This window comes from Clarias gariepinus, chromosome 13, assembly GCF_024256425.1.
Source record: "Clarias gariepinus isolate MV-2021 ecotype Netherlands chromosome 13, CGAR_prim_01v2, whole genome shotgun sequence".
NCBI lineage: Eukaryota > Metazoa > Chordata > Actinopteri > Siluriformes > Clariidae > Clarias > Clarias gariepinus.
This window is the reverse complement of record NC_071112.1, coordinates 150,811-172,933: the sequence shown is the minus strand read 5'-3', so window position 1 is coordinate 172,933 and position 22,123 is coordinate 150,811. Positions and strand designations below refer to the sequence as shown.

The 22,123-nt window shown below is 43.7% G+C and overlaps 1 protein-coding gene across 1 annotated transcript in view; it reads left to right on the top strand.

Annotated features, from left to right (window-relative positions):
* The window catches only part of LOC128535578 (peroxidasin), a 59,091-nt gene extending 50,710 nt beyond the window's left edge, over nt 1-8,381 (top strand). The window contains exon 23 of the mRNA XM_053509578.1: nt 6,231-8,381. Coding sequence (XP_053365553.1) covers nt 6,231-6,368 — 138 coding nt within the window. The 3' untranslated portion in view covers nt 6,369-8,381. The remainder of the gene's footprint in view (nt 1-6,230) is intronic.
* Nucleotides 8,382-22,123: the final 13,742 nt, after the last annotated feature.

The following is a 22,123-nucleotide window of genomic DNA, read 5'->3' as shown; positions in this document are numbered from 1 at the left end:
GCAGTGCTATGGAAGGAAACTAAAGTCACAGCTCCAACAGAGTGACTCTAGGAGCCTGTGGCAGGGACTAAGAACAATAACGGACTACAAAGCACCTACATCCAGTATGACGAACGTGGACGTGACTCTGGCAGACGAGCTGAACACCTTCTATGCTCACTTCAAGGCTGCAGCTAAAGACTAGCGATGCCAATGCTAGCGGCGTTAACGGCTACAGAGAAGAAGACACTGCCAGCACTGGAAGCGCGTTCATCATGTCCAACCATGACGTGAGGAGAGCCTTCAAAAGGGTAAACACCAGGAAAGCAGCAGGACCAGGCAGCATCTCGGGTCGTATCATTGTGCCTGTCCCGAAGAAACCCTATCCTGCTTCCCTACGTGATTATCGCCCTGTAGCCCTCACCTCAGTACTGATGAAGTGCTTTAAACGGCTGGTCAGAGACTTCATCATTTCTTTCCTTCCTGACATCCTGGGCCCATTACAGTTTGCACACCACCTGTACCGCTCTACAGATGATGCCATCTCTCATCTCCTCCATACATCACTTACTCACCTTGACATTTGGAAAGGGAATTATGTTAAAATGCTCTTCATCGCCACAGCTCAGCATTTAATACCATAATTTCTTCACACTCACCACCAAGCTTGAGCACCTGGGACTCAGCTCCACTACGTGTCAGTGGATCTCCAACTTCCTAATTGGCAGACCACAGGCAGTCAGGATGGGCGGACATGTCTCAGCCTCCCTCACTCTCAGCACTGGAGCCCCCCAGGATTGTGTTTTGAGCCCCCTGCTGTACTCATTGTACACTTATGACTGCGTGGCCACTACCAACTCCACCATCAAGTTTGCTGACAACACTGTCGTAGTGGGCCTGATCATGAACAACAATGAGACAGCCTACCTAGAGGAGATTGGAAATCTGAAGAACTGGTGCCAGAGGAATAATCTCCACCTGAATGTCAGCAAGACAAAGGAGCTGATAGTGGACTTTAGTACAAAGCAGGAGAGGAACTACCAGACCCCAGTCATCAACAGCCCAGTGGAGAGAGTGAACAGCTTCCGATACCTCGGTGTTCACATTACGCAGGACCTGTCATGGTCCTGTCACATCAACACCGTGTGACACCCGACAGCGTCTCTACCACCTCAGACGCTTGAGAGACTTCAGACTGCCCTCTAAGGTGCTCAGGAATCTCTAATCCTGCACCACAGAGAGCCTTCTGATGGGAAACATCACAACCTGGTTTGGAAACAGCACCTTGCAGGACAGATGAGCTCTACAGAGCTGATCTATCAGCTCTATCAGTTTAGCGCATCATCCACACCGAGCTCCCTGACCTGCACTTAATCTACAGCAAGAGGTGCTGGACCAAGCCCAGGAAGATCGTTAAGGACCTCAGCCATCCCAACAATGGATCTTTTTCCGGTCTGGGAACGGGTTCCTTTCCCTGAAGGCCAACACAGAGAGACTGAGAAAGAGCTACTTTTCGCAGGCGATAAGGTCTCTAAATCACAACACAACACAGGACTAATACCATCTTTTTAACATCCAACACTGACTGGCGGTCATATAAGCATTTCACTGCATATTGTACTGTGTATGTCTGTATACTGTATTTGACAAATACAATTTTAATTTGAGTAGTGAGTGGTCAGAAGCACATGCAATGGAGGAGACCTTTTTAAAAAATCTACCCAAGTTGTCAGAACAAACTGTCACGGACATGGCTGCAGAACTGACACTGGTAGTGATTCTCCAAGGTTTGAAGAACGGGCGGGCACCAGGGATAGACGGTCTCACTGTAGAGTTCTATTTTAGAGATGTTTTGGTCAGTAATAGGACAGGATGTAGTAGAGGTGTTGCAGGAGAGCGTGAAAGGAGGCAAGCTCCCGTTGAGTTGCAGGAGGGCTGTCCTGACCTTACTGTCAAAAAAGGGAAACCTGACGCACCCGGGAAACTGGCACTTTATGCTGTGACCTGACTACATACTACTCTCAAAAGCATTAGCCTCAAGTCTGACAAAGGTACTGGAGCCGATCATTCATCATGACCAGATGTACTGCGTGCCTGGTAGGTCTGTCTTTGATAACATACATTTAATGCGTGATATTTTGGATGTGTCTAGACGTTTGGATTTAAAGACTGGTCTCATTTTGTTGGACCAGCAAAAGGCTTTTGACCGGGTTGAACATGAATACTTGTGGAAGGTGCTGGAAAGCTTTGGGTTCAACCCAGGTTTTACAGCAATGATCAGAACATTGTACAGTGACATTGAGAGTGTACTGAAGGGTAATGGTGGTTTATGTGTCCCTTTTAAAGTACACAGAGGCATTAGAGAGGGCTGCTCTATCAGGCATGCTATATTCTTTAGCAATCGAACCTCTTTTATGCAAACTGAGAGATCAGCTATCTGGTTTTAATATACCTCATTTTATTATTTTACCTGTCTTTGAGCTTATGCTGACGATCTGGCTTTAACGATAAATATATAGATTTTATAGTTTTTTTAAGATTTTATCATCTGATAAAATCAGCTGGACCAAAAGCGAAGCCATTTTAGTAGTAGAATAGGGAGGCGAGCAGGCCACACTACCAGGGGGTTTAACGTGGAAAAAGAGAGGTTTTAAATACTTGGGTGTCTACCTGGGAAAAACAAAAACAAAAACTGGGAAGGTATTGTTGAAGACATAAAAGGCAGACTAAGCAGATGGAAGGGGTTGGTCCCAAAAATGTCTTACAGAGGACGTGTGCAGGTCATCACCAACCTAGCAGCATCGTCCCTGTGGCACAAACTGGCATGTATGGACCCACCACCAAACCTGCTAGCAAGCATACAGGCCCTACTGGTAGACGTCTTCTAGGACAAACTACACTGAATACCACAAGGCCTTCTTCACCTGCTTAAAGAGGAAGGAGGACAGGGCCTGGTGCAGCCTTCTGTCTGCGGTTCATCCAGAGACTCCTCACTGGAGCTAGTGACAAAGGATGCAGAGCGGCAGCCTACACACTCCTACACACGGTGGGAGGACTCAGACTGGGCAGAACTCCAAAAATTTTAATGGACCCCACAGCACTAGACACTACTGGATTACCAGTTTTTTTTAACAGAGACTTTACAAAATTTGAAAAACAAAATAATGGAAACAGAACATTACACTGGCTGCTGGAGGAGCCCATAGACTGTGAAGGGCATCTTAACAACTCTAGTGAAACCACCCCAGCACCCTATGGTTTCTGCAGTATTCATGACTCTCCGGTAGCTAGTAAACATTACTGGAACAGACCTGTCTCGAGCAGAGGTCTTGGCAGCACATACGGTCTCAACGGGTCGCCAACCAACTACCAAGAACCACCCTAACATCGGAGGAACGAGTTCAGCTGATGGAATATACAAGAAACGAGACCAGCTCTACAGAAGAGGAATTTCACAGCTGATTATAACTCCAGACCTAGATGGATACGGCGGCCCCCTCCTGGAGCACAAGGGTGAGGAAGAGATGAACTTTGAGACAGTGTCTGGTAAGGTTCTGTACAAAGCTTTTGTGAAGGTTCTAAACAAGAAAGAACTAAATGGGAGGGTGGACACCCCATGGCACACTGAACTTGGTTTTAATAACGATATTAAACCAGAGTGGAGAGCACTGTATAAACCACCATTAACCAACCCAACTCAACTCAACTCAACTCATCTTTATTTGTATAGCACTTTAACAACATGAATGCCCCAAAGTGCTTCACATAAATAATAAAATAACATTGTAATCTAATAAAATAATGAATAATAATAATAATAAAATGAATAAAAAAAAATACAAAAATAAAAGATTTTTTGTAATAAATTGTAAAACAATATGTAAAATCAACATGTCATGTTGGTTTAAATGCCAGGGAAAACATGTGAGTTTTAAGATGGGACTTAAACACCCTCAATGATGTGGCCTCACGAATGGTCAATGGTAAATCATTCCATAATTTGGGAGCCGCCACAAAGAACGCCCGATCACCCCTGAGCTTGCATTTGGTCTTGGGTACCATCAGCAAAGCGTATCTGATGATCTGAGAGACCGTTCTGCAGTTCTGAGAGGTAGGGAGGGGCAAGGCCATGTAAACATTTAAACGTGACCAAGAGAATTTTAAAATTAATTTGGTACTTTCCCGGGAGCCAATGAAGAGAAGCCAGAACTGGAGAGGTATGTTCTCTTTTACGCGTAGACGTTAATAGTCAAGCAGTAGAGTTTTGTATCAGCTGTAGCCGATGTAATACTGTCTGAGAAACCCCAAGATACAGAGCATTACAATAATCAATGCAAGTGGTGATGAAGGCGTGGATGGCTATTTCGAGCAGCCTAAAGGACAAAACAGGTTTAAGTTTTGCCAGTTGCCTTAACTGAAAGAAACTGGACGGAACCACAGCACTAATCTGTTTGTCAAATTTAAGGTCATAATCAAAAATAACCCCTAGATTTGACGCTGTAGGTTTAACATACTGCTCCAAACCTCCTATATCCAGAGGTGAAACTTTACCCCTGGCACCAGGACCAAATACCAAAACCTCTGTCTTTTTATCATTAAAATAAAAAAAAAATTGGGCTAACCATGCATTAATATCATCTAGACATGTTAATAACGCTTTGACAGAGTAGCCTTCCTTCTGTTTTAACGGGAAATAAGTTTGACTGTCACTTGCATAGCAGTGAAAGGAGATGCCATGATTTCTCAGGATATAGCCGAGCGGCAACAAATATAATGATAAAAGAAGGGGTCCAAGGATAGACCCCTGTGGGACCCCATATGTAAGAGGAGCTGAACCAAAAAGTCTGCTGATCTCCAGTGGAGGGTTTTACATGGAATTGTCTCTGTGACCTCTTATCTCCATTTTAAATCCAGAAATTACACAAGAATGCCCCTTTGGTTTACAAATAGAAACTGTTTTACATGCTTTTATACATTTTTCCAGATTGTTGTCCTTGTTTAACCTTTTAAAACACATTTTTTTTAACAATGCATGTAGATTTTACTCATCAGCTTTTTATTCGGTGTAGTGGTTAGCACTGTCGCCTTGCACCTCCAGGGTCCGGGTTGGATTCCCGGCCAGGCTCTATTACCGTCTCTGTGCGCATGGAGTTTGCATGTTCTCCCTGTTCCTCCCACAGTCCAAAGATATGCAGGTAAGGCTAATTGGTGTTCCCAAATTGCCCGTAGTGTGTGAATGTGTGTGTGAGTGTGTGTATGTGTGTGTATGCCCTGCAATGGGTTGGCACCCTGCCTCGTGCCCTAAGCCTCCTGGGATAGGCTCCGCCCCCGCGACCCTGAATACAGGATAAAGTGCGATAAAAGATGAGTGAGTGAGCTTTTTATTCTTGGTTTTAAATGTCCGGAGAAACAGATTCAGCTGATTAATGACGATCCTATGCTCTGTAGAAGATGATGAAATCATATTTGCCACAAACTTAAACTGAAGTAAGCACAATATATATATATATGTTTTAAAGAATAACTATAATGTCTAAAAAAGGTTTTACTTATTTATTTATTTATTTTTAAACTCAATGTCTCTTCCATTTTATATAACAAAATTTGTAAAAGAAAGGATTGCAAAAATTCAAAAAGTCTCTCTCCCTCTCTGTCTCTCTCCTTCTGTCCCCAACTCTATCCCTCCCTCTGTCCCCCTCTCTATGTCTCCCTCTGTCCCCGTCTCTCTTTCTCTCTCTGTCCCCCTGTCCCCATCTCTCTCCCTCTCTGTCCCCCTGTCTCTCTTCCTCTGTCCCCATCTCTCTTCCTCTCTTTGTCTGTCTCTGTCTCCCTCTCTCTCTCCTGCTGTCCCCGTCTCTCTCTCTCTCTCTGTCCCCCTCTCTCTCTCCCTCTGTCCCCGTCTCTCTGTCTGTCTCTGTCTCCCTCTCTCTCTGTCCCCTCTCTCTTTCTCTCTCTCTCCCTCTGTCTTCATCTCTCTCCCTCTCTCTGTCCCCGTCTCTCTCTCCCTCTGTCCCCGTCTCTCTCCCTCTCTTTGTCTCTCTCTGTCTCTGTCTCCCTCTCTCTGTCCTCTTCTCTCTCCCTCTCTCTCCCTCTGTCCCCGTCTCTCTCCCTCTCTCTGTCTCTTTCTCTCTGTCTCGCTCTAACTGGAGCTTTGTGACTGTGATTTTGTTTGTGATTTTCTTCTCCTCCTCCTTCTCTCACTTCTCCTTTCTTCCTCTGCTCTGATCTCTGATCTCTCCTGTGTGTATTAGGATGGCCAGGTGACGTGTTTTGTGGAGAAGTGTCCCCCACCATCATGTCCGAAGCCTGAGACACTGAAAGGTGTGTGCTGTCCTGTATGCCTCGAAGCGCCATTGAAGGAGAAGCAGGCTGAAGAACATCACGTATAACCTCAGGAACACCAAAGCATTCGAAGAAGAGACTTAACCGATGCGGCCTGCCGCATTACATGCCTCAGTGTTTTTTTTTTTGGTTGTTTGTTTGTTTTATCCCCACAGGCATCAGCTTCCATGTTGCTTCTTTATACACGTTTAAAGTAACAGATGAATCAATGGATGAACATTTGAATTACTAGAGGATGCTTTGTTTCCCCTCTTCTTCCAAGTCCTGACCGAAGGAACCAGAGGCTTTTAGAGACCACAGGGTGTGTTGGTCTGACCCTTCCTGTCCCGCTCGTGCACTGATGAGAAACGGTTGTATCACAGATCGAGCTTGAAACAATCAGATTTCAGCCATGTTGTCTCTGAAAAGCGTTCTCAGGTTAGAGATGCCAAATGGTGCTACTTCTCCAACATTAGTACATGATAGTGTATGAAACCTTAAAGGTATCTTTGTACTTTTTTTTTTTTGGTTTGTTTTTACACGGTATACAAATGCTATGCACATTCAAATATGTGCCTTTCAATGGTGTTCCTGGTTTTTTAATTATGCAAAAGACATTTTATAGGAAAAAATACTAGTTACTCCAGCTTTTACTAAAATTGTATGGTGCTTTCTTATTTCTTATCATTTATTGAGTATATAACTTTACCCATGCATCTACCTTTGTATCAACCGCTTGTATATGAAGATAATGTGAATATATTGAAAAATATATTTGTAATTGAAGAGAGTCTACTGATCACCAAATGTTTGCATCCAGTAGCGACTGGTTTAACATCTGGTGCTTTTCATATTTGCTTGTCTTTCCCTGATTCTAGACATTTCACAGGGCTAAAGTGCAGTAGCTGAGGTAAACTACACGGGGAACATCAGGATCTCAGTGTTAGTTTTGTCTGTAGACGTGTTCCTCACCAGTGCAGTATTCCCAGCCGTTGCTCAAACGTGGTCGCCTTCCAGCGAGTCCCTTCTCTGTTTAAGCGGGCTCAGGTCAGTGTTGGAGAAGGACACCGCCTCGTTAGGGTGTGACACAGAGTGTTTTCCTCGATACAGTTTTGTTTGTTAGTTCCTAGGAGGTTAGGTTTCACGGTGCTGTTGCATCCAACTTTAGGCGGATAGAAGAAGAGTCCGCTCCATTTCACTGCAGTCCTTGTGATTTTAATTTGTTTTGCCCTTTGTTTTGTTAATTTTATTTGTACATGTAGTGGGTTGTTAGACTGTAGAGACCTGATTGACGTGTAGATCAGCGCTCTGTCAGTTTTCCACCTCTCTATTTATCCACCCAAATCGAGCCTTCTCTAAGGCATAACTTGTGACTTCCTGTCTTAGTTTATTTCCCTGTCCTCGGTTAGCGTGTGGACGGTCGGAGCGTTCTGCTGCATGTTTGTCTCTGGATTTAGGAGAAGGCACGTGAACGGGACTGATGTAATGTTAGAGAAAGTGGCATTCTAACCTGCGTTTTGCTCAAATTAAAGCCATATGGAGTAGAAGTGAGGCAGTGTTTCATGTGGAACGAGAATAATCCTGCGAAAGGAACGAGAACCCCAAATTTACCAACAGGCACATGAACAGTTCACACTCACAGGGTATCTCTTGGTCTCTGCTCGGCCAACTTGTGGTATATTTAGCAGGTAATAGGATTTGGAATGTTTAGTTAGTTTCTAATGAATAGGCACATTTTAATATTAATTTGTGTTTGTAATTGTGTATTTACTTTTTTTCTATTTTTTTATTTTGCCTCCCTGCAACTTGGCGAAGAGAGTTTGCTGTTCGTCCTCAGTGTTCTCGGCGTCCCCATGCTCCAGACTAGATGTCAGTGCTCATACAACACCTTTGACCCCGACTCTGACCTCTGCCCTGAACTGCCCATTTGCAATGCAATGCACTGCCCTGCAAGACTGAACAAACTGAACCCAGGGCTCAGAATGATTTCCTAAAATTTGGTATTATATTTCTGCCAAAGATTGTTTGCACTGTATTGTATGCCTCTCAATAATAATAAAAAGAACACATTTGACATATAATTTTTTTTTTTGCTCTTAACCTTCAAGACCATTCATGCACATCTAACTAAATAAAGTGAAAGATATTGAAATTCAAGATTTTTAAAGCTCCAGAATTTTAAACCACCATAAATGTGGTCAACTATTTTAATTTTTTTTGTCACTTGTTAGATCTAATAGTATTTTAGTGATGCTTATCGTAAAGTCTCTGCCCAGTTGAAATCTGAATCTGTATAAGTCAAGTCGGGTTTTATTGTCATTCCATCCATATACAGTTCAATACACAATGAAACAAAACAAGGTTTCTCCAGGACCGAGGTGCTACATACAGTGGTGTGAAAAACTATTTGCCCACTTCCTGATTTCTTATTCTTTTGCATGTTTGTCACACTTAAATGTTTCTGCTCATCAAAAACCGTTAACTATTAGTCAAAGATAACATAATTGAACACAAAATGCTGTTTTTAAATGAAGGTTTACGTTATTAAGGGAGAAAAAAAACTCCAAATCTACATGGCCCTGTGTGAAAAAGTGATTGCCCCCCTTCTTAAAAAATAACTGTGGTTTATCACACCTGAGTTCAATTTCTGTAGTCACCCCCAGGCCTGATTACTGCCACACCTGTTTCAATCAAGAAATCACTTAAATAGGAGCTACCTGACACAGAGAAGTAGACCAAAAGCACCTCAAAAGCTAGACATCATGCCAAGATCCAAAGTAATTCAGGACAAATGAGAACAAAAGTAATTGAGATTTATCAGTCTGGTAAAGGTTATAAAGCCATTTCTAAAGCTTTGGGACTCCGGCGAACCACAGTGAGAGCCATTATCCACAAATGGCAAAAACATGGAACAGTGGTGAACCTTCCCAGGAGTGGCCGGCCGACTAAAATTACCCCAAGAGCGCAGAGACAACTCATCCGAGAGGCCACAAAAGACCCCAGGACAACATCTAAAGAACTGCAGGCCTCACTTGCCTCAATTAAGGTCAGTGTTCACGACTTCACCATAAGAAAGAGACTGGGCAAAAACGGCCTGCATGGCAGATTTCCAAGGCGCAAACCACTTTTAAGCGAAAAGAACATTAAGGCTCGTCTCAATTTTGGTAAAAAACATTTTAATGATTGCCAAGACTTTGGGGAAAATACCTTGTGGACCGACAAGACAAAAGTTGAACTTTTTGGGAAGGTGCGTGTCCCGTTACATCTGGCGTAAAAGTAACACGGCATTTCAGAAAAAGAACATCATACCAACAGTAAAATATGGTGGTGGTAGTGTGATGGTCTGGGGCTGTTTTGCTGCTTCAGGACCTGGAAGGTTTGCTGTGATAGATGGAACCATGAATTCTACTGTCTACCAAAAAATCCTGAAGGAGAATGTCCGGCCATCTGTTCGTCAACTCAAGCTGAAGCGATCTTGGGTGCTGCAGTAGGGCAATGACCCAAAACACACCAGCAAATCCACCTCTAAATGGCTAAAGAAAAACAAAATTAAGACTTTGGAAAAAGGCGGTTCGTGCTAGAAAACCCTCAAATAAAGTTGAATTACAACAATTCTGAAAAGATGAGTGGGCCAAAATTCCTCCAGAGCGCTGTAAAAGACTCGTTGCAAGTTATCGCAAACGCTTGATTGCGGTTATTGCTGCTAAGTGTGGCCCAACCAGTTATTAGGTTCAGGGGGCAATTACTTTTTCACACAGGGCCATGTAGGTTTGGATTTTTTTTCCCTAAATAATAAAAACCATCATTTAAAAACTGCATTTTGTGTTTACTTGTGTTATCTTTGACTAATAGTTAAATGTGTTTGATGATCAGAAACATTTAAGTGTGACAAACATGCAAAAGAATAAGAAATCAGGAAGGGGGCAAATAGTTTTTCACACCACTGTACATGCAACAACATAAATTAACAACACACTTTACCAGAATCAGCTAGCTAACTAAGAGACCTAATTAGCTGACTAGCTCAGATATGACAGATTTACAGGATTACGTTAACCTAAAACTATCTATTTCTATACAAAAAAGAGACAACAACAGACAACAAAGCTAACGTGCAAATGTGCAAACAAAGAGCTACAGAGTGACAAACAAAACAACGTAACACGGTTCAGTACTTATGTAATAATGAGGTATGAGTTGATGTAATGGGAGGACAAACAGGAAACATTTGACATTCATTAACAGCAGCATTGATTTAAAAATACTTTCTGCAAAAAATAGCAAGAAGATAAATATTGTGCAATATAGTGCAAAGAGAGAAGGTCAGGTGGGTCACTATAAACAAATTGTGAGATGGTTGTAGATCAGAGTGTTTGTGCATGTGTGTTTATTAGTTCAGTTCTGATTATATTTAGATTGTCCAAGTGATTTGTTTGTGTGTGTGTGTGTGTGTGTGTGTTTTATCAGTCCAGTCCCTTTGTGTTGAGAAGACGGATGGCTTATGGGTAAAAGCTGTTACATAGTCTGTATGTGAGGCCCGAATGCTTCGGTACCTTTTTCCAGATGGCAGGAGTGTGAAAAGTGTGTGTGAGAGGGGTGTGTCCGATCAGACACAATGCTGGTGGCTTTGAGAATGCAGCGTGTGGTGTAGATGTGTTCAATAGAGGGAAGAGAGACCCCGATGATCGTCTCCGCTGTCCTCACTATCCGCTGTAGGGTCTTGCGGTTCGATGTGGCACAATTCCCAAACCAGACAGTGATGCAGCCGCTCAGGATGTTTCGATTGTCCCTCTATTGAAGGTGGTCAGGATCGGTGGTGGAAGCTGGGCCCTCCACTGCCTTCTCAGAAAGAAAAGACATTGTTGAGCTTTCTTGTGCAGAGAGCTGGTGTTGAGGTGAGGTTCTCCACTTCCTCCCTGTATGCTGACTTGTCGTTCTTTCGGATGAGACCCATCATGGCCATGTCATCAGCAAACTTGATGATATGATTAGAGCTGTGTGTCACTACACAATCATAAGTCTTCTTGTGAATGGGCAAGGATAAACATTCTCTCTCGCTCCGCGGAGATGGAAATAGCACCCAAGCACTAAAAAAAAAAACAAAAAAAACATTAGACGGCAGGTTCTGTTGGGTGGCTGGGGGGCGGAGCCTTAACAACGCTCTCTCCCTTTTTCTTAGCAATCTCCATATGAGTTAACCCTTTCATGGAGTAAGCTGTATCTATTCTGTGTTTTCCTGCCATCTACTTTATTTATTTGTTTAAATATAGTTGAGGTGGAAGCGCAGGGGTTGACGTCCCCTTTTGTGGGCGACGCTTCCAGGCTATCTCTCCTGGGACATCATCCTCCCTGAAAAGCTACTACTTCCTTTTAAGCTGTGTAGACTTTTATCTTCCCTGGAGGGAAAAGCTTTTCAGGCAGCAGGTCTGGTTGGTGCTCCATTGCACACCATGACGGTTTTGCAGGTCTACCAGGCTGACCTGCTGAGAGACTTGAGTACTTTCGGGCTCTTCAAGATAGGGTGTTCTGGAATTACGCCGGGCCACAGACTTATGGCTGAATCTCAGCAGCATCAAGCATAGGATCGCGCATTTCTCCTTGATGCCCCCATTTCGCCTTCCGGCCTGTTTGGCGGTGTCGTTAACTCATTCGCCACTAGGTTCATGGGGCGAAGTTATATGAACAAGCCCTCAGAAATTCCTTCCCCGCCGTGCTGAAGAGTCAGGACTGTCGGCCACCCAGTCTCGACCGGGTCTGACGGTTGCAAGGCGTGAAACACACAAGGAGAGTGTTTTTGAGCCGGGCACCCCCTCGTAAAGATTGGGGTGCGTCGTGCCTGCGCTTCACAATCCGCCTCAAAAGAGCTCAGACTGGCATATTGTCTTCTTCACAAAGAAGCCCTGAGGTTCATGTGCCCAGGACCATGGGGGTGGCCCCCCAATGGGGAGAGGCACGCAGGATTCCTTTCAATTCAATTCAATTCAATTTTATTTGTATAGCGCTTTTAGCAATTTTCATTGCCGCAAAGCAGCTTTACATAGTCAAAAGAATTATTTAGGTTTGTATGAAATGTGAATTTGTATGAATCAAAATGGTCAGTTTGTCCCTGGTGAGCAAGCCGAGGGCGACAGTGGCAAGGAAAAACTCCCTGAGATGGTAATAGGAAGAAACCTTGAGAGGAACCAGACTCAACAGGGAACCCATCCTCATTTGGGTGAAACAGAAAGTAGTAAATGATCTGCATTTATACAGTGTGTAGGGTGGGAGGCAGTTCAGCTATAATAGCTGATGTTAATTGATGTTAATATGGAGTCCAGGTAGTTATTGAAGACCCAGGTAGACTTGTAAGAAGTTCCAGTCATGAACTATCGAACTGTCAAGTCCCCAGAGAAACAGTTGCCAACACCAGTCAAGGCCAGAACCATTTTCTAGGTAGAGAGAATCATTCCCAGACACGAGACGCATCCCAGAGAGACACACGGGGCATCCATGTGACGAGATCTTCAGCCAGAAGCGGGGCACCAGGATGGGTCAGACAGGTCCGGAGGGCAGAGGGAGTCTGGATCACTGGCAGCTCAGGAACGACATGTGTAGCTCGACAGAGAGAGAGAGAAAGAGTGAAAGGGGGGGACAGGAGAAGAGAGGAAAAAGAAAGAGGGGGGGAAGAGAAGAAGAGGAGAGATAGCAGTTAGGTATGGTCACAGTCACACAATGTATAATGTGAATGTATATTAACTGTAGAGTGCAAGCAGAGACTCCGGCAGGACTAACTATGACAGCATAACTAAAAGGGAGAGCCAGAAGGAAACACAAACATGAGGGCTTCCTGACATGTAAAGCAAACAATCACCTCACCGTCAGCAAACCTGAGTGATCAATGAGAGTGAGGAAGACAGCATCCAAACATACCAGTTCACCATAATACTCTACGTCCATGAGTCCCCCAGATCTGCTCCTTTACCTATGGCAAATCTATTTATAAAAATGCTCGGCTAAATAAATAGGTTTTTAGCCTGGACTTAAACACTGAGACTGTGTCTGAGTCCCGAACACTATTTGGAAGACTATTCCATAACTTTGGGGCTTTGTAAGAAAAAGCTCTGCCCCCAGCTGTATTTTTCATAATACGCGGTACTGACAAGCAGCCTGCATCCTTTGATCGAAGTAGGCGTGGCGGATCGTAAGACACTAGCAGTTCGCTCAGGTACTGCGGCGCGAGACCATTTAATGCTTTATATGTCAAGAGTAGTATTTTAAAATCAATGCGAAATTTCACAGGGAGCCAATGGAGTGAAGATAAGATAGGGGTGATGTGCTCATATCTTCTGGTTCTGGTGAGGACTCTCGCTGCTGCATTCTGGACTAGCTGAAGCTTATTTATGCATCTAGCTGAACAACCAGACAGTAAGGCATTACAATAGTCCAACCTAGAGGTGATAAAAGCATGAACTAGTTTTTCTGCGTCATTTAGCGACAATAAATTTCTTATTCTGGCAATATTTCTGAGGTGAAAGAATGCTATCCTGGTAATATTATCTACATGTGCTTCAAATGAAAGGGAATCAATAATCACACCAAGGTCTTTCACTGTTGCATTTGATGGAACAGAAAGGCCATCTAAAGTTACGGTGTGATCTAAAATTTTACTCCTAGCTGTATGCAGTCCTATGACTAGAACTTCTGTCTTATCCGGATTTAGCAGAAGGAAGTTAATTAGCATCCAATTTCTTATGTCCTGCACACATTGCTCAATTTTAGTAAGCTGTTTTTCTCATCAGGTTTTGCTGAGACATATAACTGTGTATCGTCAGCATAACAATGAAAACTAATACCATGCTTACGGATTATGTTGCCCAGAGGAAGCATGTAAAGGGAAAAAAGCAGTGGACCTAAAACTGAACCCTGCGGAACGCCAAACTCCACTAGAGAACATGCAGAATAATCACCATTTAAGTGATTTATGAGAATCATCTTTCGAGAATCAAGTGTTCTCCCTGGCACCCCAAGAGGTCGGTGTTTTTTTGCTCCGCCACCACTGGTGTTACGGGCAACACCAGTCTCCAATAAAGTGTTACCTCTTCGTGTTTTTCCTGCCATGTTTCAGGATGACGAACATCTAACATTGCCCCCCCTACTACTGCCAGGCATATCTCCTTGGGTACTAAGCACTGTAGAGAGAAATTACAGGATGCAGTTCTCACATCACCCTCCGTGTTTCAACGGCGTGGTCTCCACTTCTGTGAAACCGGAAAGTGCGCATCTGCTGACAGAAGTTGCTGGGGAATGGGGCCATGGAACATGTTCCCCTACCAGACAGTGAGTCAGGCTACTACAGTCGGTATTTCTTGGTTCCCAAGAGGAACGGGGGGGGGGGGGCTACGTCCAATTTTTATATTTTCACGGGCTGTTCCGCTATCTAAAATAAATAAATACAGCTTCAAAATGTTGACTGTCAAAGTGATTGCTCTCAAATCCTACCAAGCGATTGATTCGGGACAATCGATTGAAGGACGCTTACTTTATATAGAAATATTGCCACAACACAGGAGGTTCCTAAGGTCGCTTTCGGGGGCAAAGCTTACCAGTATCGGGTCCTTCCATTTGGTCTAGCTCTCTCACCCGCACATATATGAAATGCATGGATGTAGTTCTGGCGCTTACGACTCCAGGGCATCCGTATTTAAATTACATAGACGACTGGCTGGCCCAGTCTCAGTACTGTAGCTAGCGCTGACATCAGCATGTCATCCTAGCTCATCTTTGTTTCTTAGGATTGAGACCCAACGCCGTGAAAAGCGTGCTCTTTCCTGTTCAGAGGACAACATATTGGGTGTCACATGGGATTCGATCGTAAGCGGGCACAGCTGTCTCCCGCTCGTGTCGAATCCATTCTCAACACCCTCAAGGAAATCAAGCTAGACCGGAAAGTGACCATCACTTTCATAGATCTTAGCTCTTATGGCAGCTGTATCCACGGTGACACCTTTGGGCCTTCTGCACATGAGAGCATTTTAGTTGTGGCTAAGAACCTGGGGATTTTACTCCAGGGCCAATCCCCAATAAAGGTTACGCGCCAGGTGCTTCATACCCTTCCTATGTGGTTCAAACCCCGGTTTCTGACTTTGGGTCCCACTCTAAGTTCGTCTTGTCATCGCAGATGCTAACGACAGACGCTTGCCTCATGGGCTGGGGTGCGGTCTTTGATGACCGTCCAGCCCAAGGGAGCTGGAGAGGCCATCTTCTCGCGCAGCACATCAATTGCCCCGAAATGATGGCTCTATTTCTGGCCCTAAAGCACTTCCTCCAGCAGTTAAAAGGCTACCATGTCCTAGTGCAGGTGGACAACACTATGGCAGTCTCATATATTAATCGCCAGGGCGGACTGTGCTCGCGCCGCTAAATAGCTAGCGCACCAGGTTTCTGTCCCTCAGGGCGAATTACATTCCAGGGCATATGAATGCGGGAGCAGTTGTTCTGTCCAGTCAATCTCTGACACACGGGGAATGGAAGCCCCACCCCAAAAATAGTCAGTCAATCTGGGAGAGATTTCAGGTAGAAGAGGTGGACCACTTTGCCTCGCAAGATCAGCAAATGTCCCCTTTACTACTCTCTGACTCTTCCAGCTACCCCGGATCTGGACGCCGTGGCCCGTACATGGCCCTGGTTACGCCTTTAATTGACACCCTTTTTTGAACCACTAGAGTCAGCGCCTCAGGTTTCTGAACTTTAAGATGGTTTTTCTAAGGGCCGTTACCTCTCTGAGAGGATTGGAGATCTGTCAATCTTCCCATCCTGCCTAGACTTTGCCCCTGGGCTGGTCAGGGCCATTTTGCATCCTCACTGAACTATCTTTCGAAAGTTCCATTTTCAACATGCACCCTGTTGTTTTTGAAGCCTTCTGTCCTCCGCCTTTTACAGCTTCGGAGCAGGAGAGACTTACTGTGTCCAGTACGTGCTCTTCAGATTTACGTCCACACCATCAGCCAGTGGCATAAGTCAGAGCAGCTTTTACATGTTTTGGGGCCGCAACCGGGGGGGGGCGGCCGCCACTACACTGGGTGAGAGATGCTATTGCCCTCTCCTATGAGGCGCGTGGGCTCACTTCGCCTCTAGGAACCAGGGCTCATTTAACCATCAGATCGCCTCATCTACTGCACTAGCAGGAGGTATTCCCCTGCAGCAAGTGTGTGACGCGGCGGCGTGGTCCTTTCCGCACACATTTGTTATATTTTATAATCTGGATGTTCATGCCACTCCGGGCTCACAGGTCCTCGAGTCAGCTTCCCAGATATAGTTCTGAGACCTTCTCGGCCTTGTGCGCACACGCTACACAACCTTGGGGTCCAGACACTTGCAGTGCAGAGGCGTTGGTATTCTCGTTCCCATAGCGTTTTCACGCAGCATCGAGTGTAGCCTTTGAAAGGGAACGTCTCGGGTTACTTTGCTGTAACCCTGTTCCCTGAAAAGGCGGGAACGAGATGCTGCGTCCCAATGCGCACTGCCTACGTGACCGGACGTCCGTTCAGACAAATCAATCTGAGGAATGTTTCTGGTTCACTCCTATTTATAAGCTGCAGGTGCGTCTCATCAGATGACGTCACCTGACCGAGGTTATATAAGCCAAAATTTGGCGTGTTTGATACATTTACGCATTTGGCAGACGCTCTTATCCAGAGCGACTTACATTTTTATCTCATTACACATCTGAGCAGTTGAGGGTTAAGGGCCTTGCTCAAGGGCCCAACAGTGGCAACTTGGTGGTTGTGGGGTTTGAACCTGGGATCTTCCGAACCGTAGTCCAGTGCCCTAACCACTGAGCTACATACACACATGCTTCACAACCGGCAACATGACAAGATGTTTCCCATAGCGTTTTCACGCAGCATCTCGTTCCCGCCTTTTCAGGGAACAGGGTTACAGCAAAGTAACCCGAGACGTTATAAAAAAGTAAATAGTCTTCCTCTCTGAGTTAGCTAGTTTAGTCCCAGTTTGTTAATTTATGTTGAAATTTATGTTGTCAGGTCAGTCTGTCCTGTCTCCGCTTGCCAGCTAACTAGGCCTTTTGGTTAGCTAGTTTAGTTTTTCTGTTAATTTATGTTGTAAGTTTATGTTGCATGCAGCACCTTGGTCCTGGAGGAACGTTGTTTCGTTTCACTGTGTACTAACTGTATATGGCTGAAGTGACAATAAAGCTTACTTGAACTTAATGAAATTTTTCTACAACAATCAATATTTAGTTTAAAGTCCTTTATTCATTAGAACCGGTTGGATCCGTCTGCTACTCTGGTGTCGATCTCGTTTCGTGACCGCTCCTGCCTTTTTTACCATGGCCCTACAGTTCTCTATAGGGTTTAGGACTGGAGATGACCCAGGCCACGCCTCCAGAAGCTCCACACCCCCCTCGCACATGGGCAGTTCTTAACTACAGTGGAACCTTGGTTTATGAGCATAATTTGTGAAGCCCCTCCCGCCTCAAAAGAGAGTGTGTGAACCGGCATGGTATCAAATTACGCATGCGCACACACATACGAGAGGCTGAGGGAGAAAATGGATTTTTAACCTCCTAATGAGACTTTATTACACAGTTAACCTGTCTCCTTTCTTATTTAAATTTTACATAAACGAACACATTAACGGAAAGACTGTTTTGTCGGAAAAACTAGCAAGGAACATCACTAATGACACTCGTGTGAGCGCAAACTAATAGAATTACTGCTGTAATGTAAAACAAACAAACAAATGAACCTGCACTTTACCTTTGGAAAGAATCGCAACAGAGCAGTGTTTCTGTGAGGAGCAGAGAGTGTGGGTGTGAAGCCAAAAGGTGGTGCTTCTCACACACACACACACACGCACCCACCCACACACACACACACACGCGAGAGAGAGAGAGAGTGTGACCTGGCACGATGTCAAATTACACACGTGCACACGTGTGTTTTATGAAACAGTACATGCGCACTGTACACACGCGCTTACAAACACAAAATAAAATATGTTTAACACACACACGTGGTCACAGTGTTATAGTAAACAGTACACCTGTGCACGGATGTTGATTATATAGTAAGAGACGCGCACTAAGACCCAGCAGGGGAGACGGTTACCCACAATTTCGCAGCGCAAGAGAGAGAAAAACCATTAGCTCAGTTGTGATCGTGTGACGCTCGTGTCAAAACAAGAAGTGCATGCGTGATACATGATACTTGGTACTCGTAAACCAAGACTTGTTCATTTTCCAAGTCAAAACTTATTATAAATCTTTGCTCATCTAGTGGAGCACACGCAAACTGTGTTACTCGCAATCCGAGGTTCCACTGTAGTTTTTTAGTTAACTAGCACAACTCATTAACTAATTAGTGACATCACCTGTTCTGTGCACAGGGAGAACTATAATACATGATGTCTTTTGGTGACTTTTGGCCTCCACTGTACATGTGGGACTGAAGGATGTGAGACAACTTAAGACAACAAGGTAATGTAGTTTGTTGTCCTGTTGTGGTTTTTTTCTGTATTTTCATGTTTCTGTCTCCTCAGGATCCTGTCTGGAATTGGAGTCTGTTTTATACAAGAATGTCTCACACAACCTGTAATATTTGAGTATTTTACTTTGCAGAAAGTATGAAAGGAATGTAGGAAACCATCCAGCCACATGTATCCTGCTCATTACAGTGCACTTTAAATGTTTTGACTAAAAGGAAAATAGACTTTTATTGAATACAGGATAATCTCCAACAGCTCTTTTGAGCTCCAGATAAAAGGGTCATGTGATCAAAGACAGAAATACATAAACGAGTCAGATCAAAAAGAGCTTGTGTCCCTGATCCAGCTGCAGGTTGTTTTCTTTTCCTTTATATGGACGTTTCTCTTCAGCATGGCTTGAACACGTACCACACACAGAATGTACACTGGATATGTAGAATAAACAGCCATTGTTATTGCAAAATGCTGTTTTTGGTTTCTATTTAAATTCATTTAAACTACTTGTATACAGTACACTCACTGGCCATTTTAATAGGAATACCTATTCATTCTGTGGCAGCAGTGTGGCACAAAGAATCATTTAAACAGCTCACAAGTTTCAGTTAATGTTCACATCAAACCTCAACATGGGCAGCGAGCTCAGTGACCTGATGGACAAATTTCCTCACAATTTCCAAACTGTTACTATAGAATTGACAACAAAAACCTGCGATTAGTTTCAGCGGAATTACCGTCACGGCACAACAAAAAAATTGGAGAATTTAAAACCTCTGTTGAGATAAACGAGCAGCCTAATCATACTACATACAGTATTAAAACGTAACTTCACCAGAGATAAAGACTCCAGGATTTCATTCTTGTTTATGTATAATCCAATTCTTTGTGTTCTTGCCTTGTGCTACTACATAACTGTTTTGTCAGTCTTTATTATTGCTGCTTGATTAGGACATTTTCTAATGTTCATGTCCCCAAACACTCTGTAGTCCTGACTTCATGGTTTAATGCTGGATTTCTCTCGCAGCAGAGTGAACACAAGCTCACGCTCAGACAGACAGGACAATGGAAATCAGATATGAAAATTACCTTTTCCCGAATTGAGCTGGATCGAAATTCATAGTCGAGTGGTCCGTGGGGAAAATCACAATTTAAGGGAACGTGGGAGCAGAAAATACTCAAACCAAAAGGAATTCTGCTCTTAATAGAAAGCTTTGAGACACAGAGAGAGAGAGAGAGAGAGACAGACAGACGGGTAAGAAGAATCTCACAGGGAAATTCATTTGATCCATTTAACATCCACTGTCAGAAATTCTGCCCTTACCACTTTTTTTTTTTGGTACTTTCATTGTTAACTGTTTATTTGTTGACTTAAGTGTAGAAATGACTGAGGTGTTTGTTTCCAGACAAAACTGGCAAAAGTTTGCACGCCATCTATTGCACAGCTGTTCTGTATGAGGATAATGATTATATATATATTTTTATTTATTCCTTTTTCTTTTCGTTTTCCAGTGAATCATCAAGTGGATTTATTTTGAATGAATAGCTCTCTTTAAAGCTCACTGTCTGGCCTTTGGGAAGGCATTAAGACTGCTTCTGATTTTCAGCAAATAGATACAGATTCAATTTACAGGTACTGTATTATACAGGAACTGAATTACACGGGTAGAAAAAAAGTGGCCAGTTCAAAAGGGTCAGATTTTTTGTCCTGAGGAGATTTGAAATGACTGGAATTGGGTTAAGAACACATCCAGCGTATTATTTTTCAATTCAATTCAATTTTATTTGTATAACGCTTTTAACAATTGTCATTGTCGCAAAGCAGCTTTACACAATCAAAAGAATTATTTCAATTCAATTCAATTCAATTTTATTTGTATAGCGCTTTTAGCAATTTTCATTGCCGCAAAGCAGCTTTACATAGTCAAAAGAATTATTTAGGTTTGTATGAAATGTGAATTTGTATGAATCAAAATGGTCAGTTTGTCCCTGGTGAGCAAGCCGAGGGCGACAGTGGCAAGGAAAAACTCCCTGAGATGGTAAGAGGAAGAAACCTTGAGAGGAACCAGACTCAACAGGGAACCCATCCTCATTTGGGTGAAACAAAAAGCAGTAAATGATCTGCATTTATACAGTGTGTAGGGTGGCAGGCTGTTCATCATAACAGTTGATGTTAATATGAAGGTCCAGGTAGTTATTGAAAACTCAGGTAGACTTGTAGGAAGTTCCAGTCCTGAACAATCGAACGGTCAAGTTGCCAACACCAGTCGAGGCCAGAACCATCTTCTAGGTAGAGAGAATCATCCCCAGACACCAGACGCATCCCAGAGAGACACACAGGGCATCCATGTGACGAGATCTCCAACCAGAAGCGGGGCACCAGGATGGGTCAGACAGGTCCGGAGGGCAGAGGGAGTCTGAATCACTGGCAGTCCATGAGTCCCCCAGATCTGCTCCTTTACCTAAGGCTAATCTATTTATAAAAATGCTTGATTAAATAAATAGGTTTTTAGCCTGGACTTAAACACTGAGACTGTGTCTGAATTTATTTGGAAGACTATTCCATAACTTTGGGGCTTTGTAAGAAAAAGCTCCGCCCCCAGCTGTATTTTTCATAATACGCGGTACTGATAAGCAGCCTGCATCCTTTGATCGAAGTAGGCGTGGTGGATCGTAAGACACTAGCAGTTCACTCAGATACTGCGGCGCGAGACCATTTAATGCTTTATATGTCAAGAGTAGTATTTTAATATCAATGCGAAATATTACAGGGAGCCAATGGAGTGAAGATAAGATAGGGGTGATGTTCTCGTATTTTCTGGTTCTAGTGTTAAAACCTAAAAGGATAGTGTAGAACTCATAGGATTGGCACAAAACAACTCACTTACACTCATCATCGCTTTATCCAGTTTTTTAGGGTCACAGGGGGTGAAGCCTATCTCAGGAGACTGGGAGCGTTAGACGGGGTACACCCTGGACAGTATGCCAATCCATTGCAGCACACACATCACAAATAAAAAAAAACAGTAAGTGTATTATTGTTATTGAGAAAGGTCATGTGACCTGATGAGTCCTGATTGAGTCCCTATTCCAGAGTGATGGGCATGTCAGGGTGAGAAGGGAAGGACATGAAGCGATGCTCCCATCATGCATAGTGTCCACTGTACAAGCCTCTGGAGACAGTGTTATGATCTGGGGTTGATCAGTTACTCAGGTCTAGACTCAATGGGGCAATAAAATATAGTCAGCTGACCACCTGAATGTACTGAACCACCGGAGGATCACATCTATGGGGTTTAATTATTTTTTATTATTATCTTATTTTAAATTTTTTATTTTATTTTAT